General features: G+C 37.7%; 1 protein-coding gene across 5 annotated transcripts in view; it reads left to right on the top strand.

Annotated features, from left to right (window-relative positions):
* Scaper (S-phase cyclin A associated protein in the ER) overlaps positions 1 to 8,351 on the top strand; it is a 349,156-nt gene that overhangs the window by 173,714 nt on the left and 167,091 nt on the right. For all 5 annotated transcript variants that reach the window (XM_026779044.1, XM_026779043.1, XM_026779042.1 and 2 more), the window contains one exon: positions 4,760 to 4,886. In XM_026779044.1, the coding sequence (XP_026634845.1) occupies positions 4,760 to 4,886 (127 nt within the window). The remainder of the gene's footprint in view (positions 1 to 4,759; positions 4,887 to 8,351) is intronic.

Here is an 8,351-nt window from a genome sequence, read left to right as displayed (position 1 = left end):
TGGACGGAGGGGGGAGGACCTTGGACTTTCCACAGGGCAGGGAACCCTGACTGCTCTTTGGACTGGAGAGGGAGGGGGAGAAGTGTGGGGAGGGGGAGGAAAATGGGAGGCTGGGAGGAGGCGGAAACTTTTTTTTCCTTTTCTCAATAAAAAAAATTATCATAAAAAAAGACACCAGCAGCAAAATGAAAGCTACATTAATAGTTTAGGAAAGTGGCAATAGTAGGGTCTCCTTTAGGTTCCAGCCTCACCAGCCATAGGTAGTTACTGTGCCAGGTATGAATTCCCTCCTATTGAGCAGATCTTAAATCTAGTTAAGTGACAGTTGGTTATCTCCAGGACTTAAGTGCCACTATTGCAGTTTTTGGATTACCTTGACATTCTGTTCGTTGTGGTTCATAGGTGTTAATAGGAATAGGTATGCTGAGTGCTTTTCTCTCTTTGCAGCATCTATGGCTCCTTCTGATATTATGAGAACTAATTCTTAGGGAAAAGGCTCCAAGATCATAACCAGATTTATCATTCACAGTATCCAAAATTTATGGTCTCTTCAGCAATAGGGTCTTAACTTTCTGTTTCTGGAAAGCACCAATGGCAATAGCAACAACCTGCATTGTCTTGGGAGAGTCTCTTATCCTCTTCTGACCAACAACTCAAAAAGAGATTTCCCTTACCTGTCACTGAAGCTTTTTAGATAGTCTCTGGTTGGCGGGGGGTGAGGATGTTGTTACTCCAAGTGATATAAATTCAATGTATATTGTATAATATGTACTTATATATTACATATACATTTAAGTATACAAAATGATTCCATAGAGATTGTTCCGTATTTACATCTGCCAATGACAAATTTGAGCATAAAGTTGTTAGAATTTGTTCACATTTTAAGAATAAAATGTTTATGTCTTATGTCTTGGGGGCTGGAGAGATGGCTCAGCGGTTAAGAACATTGCCTGCTCTTCCAAAGGTCCTGAGTTCAATTCCCAGCAACCACATGGTGGCTCACAACCATCTGTAATGAGGTCTGGTGCCCTCTTCTGGCCTTCAGGCATACACACAGACAGAATATTGTATTCATAATAAATAAATAAATATTTAAAAAAATGTTTATGTCTTAACATTCTCCACAAAACTATTTACATGACAGATACTCCTCACATAATAGACAAGGAATTACTTTCTCCACTTTTGCTTTTTACTAGAAAAATAAACTTACTGAAAGTAACCCCAGTAACAATTTCTGTGGTTAAAGCTGCATTCTCTAAGCTGCTTTTGTCCTTAGACTTTAGGAAAGATACAGATTCTAGCTTGACTCCTGCAATTCTCTATAATTATTGATAATAACCGTCAAAATCTGATGTTTCATTTTTCTTGAAAGGGGCTACATTGTCTGTGGTGCTTGAGTGGCGGCAGGGAATGACACTTGGGTTTAGTTCATTTTACTAAAGTACCCCCTTGATTTGGCATTCTTCCTTGAAGGTGGGTTCATATGAACCTCAGATTGATTTAACTCAGTGAAATATAAGCTTCTTTCATTCTGTGAATTAAAATGGTCCTTGAACTTCCCTAAGTACTTCTGGTTTCCAATAGAATGGAAGCATTCTCGGTAAGAATACTGCCAGCTTCTGTTATTATGCCTGGATATTCAGTTACATACTGTGCAGACTTTACTCAATCAAAAGTCAAAGTAACTACTTATCCATCGCACTGTGAAGTTTGCTGCTGGTGCTTTTCTACATGGTAGGACCAGTAGCTAGTATCAGATGGGAGTCTCCTTCATACTTGAAATGAAGGGAAAGGATGCTGGTATTGTTTTAGATGTTGTATTCCTCTTTCCCTTTTGTTGGATTTATACTGATTGTTAAGGTTTAGTAATGATAGTTGATTAAGACTATGATTATTCATTGTCTGTAATAGGAATGGTACTCGGTACAATCTCTATTAAAAGAGTCTGGGGAAGAGGCAGAGTGAGGGAGTAAGGGGAAGGCAGGGGAGTGGGGGGAGAGAGAGATCTAGCTTTTAAGATAAAGAAACCATAATATAGAAAAGTTAACACTCCTTGGAGTAATATATAGTATGATAGTGCTGGCTCCAGATTTCAGGCATGCATACTTTGGTTTTTAGAGTTTATATTCTTTTTTTGACTTACTGAAGTAAACATATAGATAGATGAAACTTAAACTTTAGTCTATTGCTGCCTTTTGAGCTGTAGTTGCTATTGTGTGCTTTGACATTTTTTTAAAAAAATTTACATGAATAAAGTAAATTTGTATTCTATGAAATTACTCATATGTGAACCAGGCTTCCCTATGTAAATTGACTAATGTCACATGGCAGTTGGAGATCAAATGTTTGAGTCCCAGTAGTACATTTTGCCAGCTGATTGGCCTTAAGGCAGCCACTGGAGTTCCTCTTAAGAGAGTCCCAGGACAGAACAGGGTGGTCCCATAGCTGAGATTTTCAAGTAAAGGGGCAAATAGCAGCAGACAGACAGTATCATCAAATCTGGTGCTCACAACATCCAGGAAAAACAAACAAACTGAGCAGTCACCTAGAGTTCCTGAGTTTCCTGTGGCTTAACATCCGCCTTCATGTTCCCACTGTATGCATTTTATATCAGGGTAAACAATAGTCACCCCTTTGGAAATGGCTTCCTCTCTAGCTGTTCTTGAATACATGAGGTTTTAAATACTTCTTGTTGTCTTTCCCGCTCTGGTGCAGAGACAGGCCAACCTGACCCAGACCAGGCTTTAGGAAAATACTTGGCATAAATATAATTGTTTCTGAAGTTGCAGGGAGAACTGCCCCACTTTTAGAACAAGCTTCTCTGATAACTCAGATGACACACAACAACTGAACAATATAATGTAAATTATATCTGCTTCTGTACTGCCTAATTCAGTAGCTTCTAGTCACACACACAATACCACTAGACTATTAAAATTCTGTACACCTTAGGGTTCAGTGCTTAGGATTCTCCATGTGCTCAATAACCACTTGAAGCTAACAATTACCAATTTGGGTTATACAAATAAAAAACATATATGTCATTGTAGAAAGCTCTTCATGGGAGAAGCACATGTTAAACAGCTAGTTAAGTACTTAATATGCTTGAGATAAGTGCATTAAAGAAATATCCATAGTATAGAAAGTGACTTCTGTGTTAAAGATAGAAAAGAGTGGAGAAAGCATTTCAGAAGGGAATGAAGAGCATTTCAAAGACACTAAGACAGGAAGAAAAAGAATTGAGATCCAGAAGGCCCTCCTGCATTGCAGTTTGTGTAGAGGGTTTATCTCTACTGATAAAGAGGTGGGCTTCCTAGGGTAAAATAGGGGAAACAAGAAGAGATAAGCAAATGAGAGAAAAAGAAAGGCTTACATTCTGAAGAGAGTAGAATGGTGTGAACCAGGTATGTGAAGGCTGGGGGACTAGCAGACTGAGAAATTCAGTGAGAGTGTGAATCTTTAGCATCATGTGACTTTCTCCAAGAGTCATGAGTGGAAAAGGCTCATTGGTGTTTTTATTGAGTCAGTTAAATAAATTAATGTATTCAAGGAATTAAGAACATTGACTAGACAATAGTAGAAGCTTAATAAACATTATTACCATTGCTGGGGCTTGTCTAATGTAAGTAACAAATGAAACAGCAGAGGGAATGTCTAATAAATTTTTAAGAATTTGATTATAGTTATGTCTTCTGGAACCTACCATACTTGAAATGTTTGAAGTCAGGGAAGAGAAGGAAAATAGACTTCTTGTCTGAGAAACTGGTGTGGGAGGTTCTCTGTCCATGTGTTGCTTTTATTGGTTAATGAATAAAGAAACTTCCTTGGCCTGTTGATAGGGCAGAACTTAGGTATGCAGGGAAAACTGGAATGAATGCTGGGAGAGGGCGGAGTCAGAGAGATGCCATGGATCCTCCGCCAGAGTCAGACTGCCGAAACTTTGCTGGTAAGCCACTGTCATGTGGCGATACACAGATTAGTGGAGATGGGTTAAATTAATATGTAAGAGTTAGCCAATAAGAAGCTAGAGCTAATGGGCCAAGCAGTGATTTATATAATATGGTTTCTGTGTGGTTATTTTGGGTTTAAGCTAGCTGGGTGGCCAGAAAGAATAAGCGACCCTCCTACAACAGGAGACCATCTGGCAATCATCGACTGCTCAGGCAAATAAGCAGGAAAGAAGGATGGGCTGAGAAGCAAAGCAAAGGGAGGGCTATTATGTTAGTCTCAGTTCCCTCTCTGAGGAATCTTACAATCTAGAAAATGTATGGCACTCCTAGACACAAAGCAATACCAAACCTAGTAATACCAAACCGCCTCTAAAGTGAACCATGGGAAGATTAGTATTGTGGGAATTTGCAGCACTTCTGAGCCCAACAGGAGAATTTGGATCAGAATGTGAAGTCTTCTCGGGCTCTTTACTCATGTTCCAGATCATCACCCTGTCACTTTCTCCCACTCTCAATTCTTTTCTAATCTGAGGATCACACAAAAAGAATGGTTTCAATTACTGCAGCCAAGGATGATGTCATCTGCTAGTCATTTTATTAGATGAGGAGTAAATGGGTGATCTTAAAGATGAAGAGCTACAATTTTGTCTCCTTGCCTCCCCTGGCTGCTCTCTAGAGAAGTTTCAGGTAGACTGTTGAAAGTAGTTTGTATTCCATGTGTTCAGAAAAATAGGTTTATGATCTAAAAATATCCATATATACATACATACATAATTAATGCAGTTTTTTACTTTGCATTCAAGGCTTCAAAGATTAGCCAAAGATCTTGTAAAACAACTTCAAGTACAAGACAGCGGCTCCTGGGCAAACAATAAGGCTTCAGCTTTGGATCGGACCCTTGGTGAGATTGCTAGAATACTGGAGAAGGAGGTATGGAACAAGCCTTTGCTGCCTAACCCTTGCTCTTTGTGATCATTTCTCACTGTGGCAGGAAACACAGCAGAATTTCTGTGTTGTTAAAAACTAGTCAATAATTGATAGATAATTTTAAATTCTTGTTCTTTTTTTTTTTTTTTGGTTTTTCGAGACAGGGTTTTTCTTTAGCTTTGGTGCCTGTCCCGAGACTGGCTCTTGTAGACCAGGCTGGCCTCAAACTCCCAGAGAGCCACCTGCCTCTGCCTCCCTAGTGTTGGGATTAAATTCTTGTTCTTTTTGTTTTGTTCTAACTTGTTTTCCTTTCTTGGTTAAATCCTAATTGAAACATGGTTTTCTGTGATGATTTTTCCCTTGGAAGTAGATGAAATTGTTTAATGAGGGGTGGTAACTATGCAGACCTATAATTTTATGGCAGAAAATACAAAACTTTGAATTTTATAGCTTATAAATTACAACCAAATAAAATGTCAATTTTCTCTCCATTTTGGACAGAAAATTTGACAGTTTTCTTTAATAATTTAAGGGTTACTGCCAGGTGGTAGTGGCACACACCTTTAATCTCAGCACTTGAGAGGCAGAGGCAATCAGATCTCTGTGAGTTCAAGGCCAGCCTGGTCTACAAGAGCTAGTTCTAGGACAGGCCCCAAAGCTACAGAGAAACGATGCCTCAAAACAAAAACAAAAAAGTTACTTATTATTTCATCAACACTTTAAAATCCATAATGACTTTACTGCACAAAGAAGAAAAATATTACGTGTATAAAAAGATATAAAATTCTGTATAATAATTTCAATAACATGTTACTTTATTTTCCTCTAGTCCTTTTATTGTGCTTTTACCCCCATTATCTGGTTAATTTCATACTTCCTCATGGCTTTAAATTTTTTTAAATGATTTTTAAAATTTGTTTTGAAAATTTCATACTGTGATTACATCATTTCCTTGAAACTGAGTGATAGTATCACAAGTTAATAATTAACATTTAGGTTAAATCTCATTTTTAATTTAAAGTAATGTTTGTAATTATTAGGAGCTAAAATGCTCCTAATAAAAATTTTGTGTTTTCTAGACTTAAAATGTACTATGCAGTATAAACAGAATTACATAGTAATAAAAAATGGCCTTGGAAAGCCTGTGACCTTACCACTTAAGAGATAAATTGTTGCCAGTATAGTTGTAGTTCCTAGAAATAACTCCTCACTTATCCCCCACTTCCTCTTTGGTAAACTGTGTAGAGTAGAAGGTACATCATTTCCTTGTTACAAAAATACTTTTATTGCTTTGTCATACAAGGTTTTTCCTTCTTAAATAATATACCAAGCAATCTTCCTTGTTTTCCTTCTATAAAATATATCATATTATTGGTCCAATCTGTATTGTTTTAGTTTTATTAGTCTTGTAAGTGCAGCTGGAATATTTTCATTCATCTTCTGTATTACAAAGTACTTAATTGTGTTAGCACTATATTTTACCCATTTTTCAGACATCAGAGTCCCTTGAGGACTTGTTAAAACACATACTGGATTTCTGATTTAGTAGATTTAGGGTGGGTCCCCAAGAATTTTAATGTTTAATATATTCCCATGAGATGATGGTGATACTTGTCCAAAAACCTTATTTTGAGAATCACTGCTGTAGGCTGGGGCATGTGCCTTCGGTGTGGAATTGTTGAGTTCTCAGGTATGTAAATGAGCAGTCTTTATGCTAAGTTGCACTTTGACATAGACAGTACAGTCCTTCAAAGGCTCCAACAGCCGCATATTCAGTACTGCTATGTGCAGAAACACACAGTGACTTCCTCTCTAAAATATCCTTTCAGGGTGTTGGAGAGCTCATAAACTGGTAGTTGTCAGCATGTATTAGGTAAATTATTTAGAAGTTTGATATGTCAGAAGAAAAAAATGCCATATACTGAAATTTGAATTAAAGAATATTTGCTTAAAGATACCACTGTTGTAGCTAATCTCAAAAAAGTATTTCATATTGAATTATTCAAAGAATTTTTCAGTAAAATGTTAACATAATCTGTATAAAAAAGTATTTAGTATAGATGTCTAAATAAGATTATTTAATGCACAATGGGGCAATTTACCAGAATACCACTGATTTCATATAATTTAATGGAGAAAAAATGTTGTCAGGCTCCCAGTCTAAATGGTCTGTGTCGGGAACCTGCTGTGAAGCTGTCCACAGAGCACACACTGCAAGACCACCTAAGAGTGTAAAATGAGCTGCAGAACGACCCTTCAGATGCTTTGATGACTAAATTCCTTTTCACCTGGCCAAGACACACTTGCTTTACACAGACCTGTGTCCTGTGGAACTGCACTGACATTGCAGTGCAGTCCAGCTGACTACGTTTATAATCCAGGGCTAGGAATTGTAAATAACCTTTGCTTTTATTGGGAAAACTTTCTGGAGTAACAGAACCCCAGGAAGGACTTGAAGCCAGCCTGTCAGTGACAAGAGTGGGACTGTGGCGGGACGGTGGCTCCTGAGCACATCTTCACTGAGAACGGGAAGATGAGCTTTGAAGACTTCTCTTAACAGACCCCAAAGCACTAGTAGTTTCTATTACTGCTGTGACATAATAAATTTAGAAATTTTTTCTGAGGTTCTGAGAGCTATAGAGCTAATAGCTCAAATTTATTCTCAAAACCTCTCTTGTCTTGGAAGCAATCAGAAATAAAGAACTCCTAGGATTATCAGGTCTTCTCAGGCTTTTGCAGTTCTTTCTGTTCATATGTGAGCAGTGGATAAATTTATTGCATGTGTTATTCTATTAAAAGTATGTAGCAACTTCCTTGTATATATAGATGTTGGTCTTGAGAGTATTTCTGTCAACTCTCTCAAAAACAATTTTTAATGGTAAAGGGGATTTTCTTTAAAGAACTGCAATGCCAAAGCAAAAGAAAAAAAAATTCCAAAGCTGTGCTTCTGAGTGCCCATAAGCATGTGCCAGCCTGGGGGCAAATGGAAAAAAAGCAGTAAGTCTAGGCTACGAAGGTATATGAGGTCTAATAGAAGATTTTCCTCCATAGTAGACTACTCCACATATAATGGACATTTTATCTACTGTCAGGGAACCATGAAGAAGGCATGTTGGCATAGCACAAAACTTATAACCTAAAAGATATTTGTAATCCCATTTCATAGCACTTTTTGTTATTTTAATTGGTGAATTCATTTTCAACTGGTCTGAGATCTAGGAAGTGACATCCTTAGTGGTAAAATAAATACAGATATTTCATCTTAGGCCTCAGATAATTTCTTTTTTACTACATTATTTATTTGCATATTGTAGAAATAAGAGCGGCGGGCTGCGTCCCGGCACCCGGCCGCCCACATGGCTAGCTCTACTCAAAATAATTACACGGACACTGTGTTCATTTAATCACCGCTTGGCCCTTTAGCTCTAGCCCTTACTGGCTAATTCTGATATCCCGATCAACCCATCT

Source organism: Microtus ochrogaster, chromosome 5, assembly GCF_000317375.1.
Source record: "Microtus ochrogaster isolate Prairie Vole_2 chromosome 5, MicOch1.0, whole genome shotgun sequence".
In the NCBI taxonomy this organism is placed as follows: Eukaryota; Metazoa; Chordata; class Mammalia; order Rodentia; family Cricetidae; genus Microtus; species Microtus ochrogaster.
This window is presented reverse-complemented; position numbering and strand designations above follow the sequence as displayed.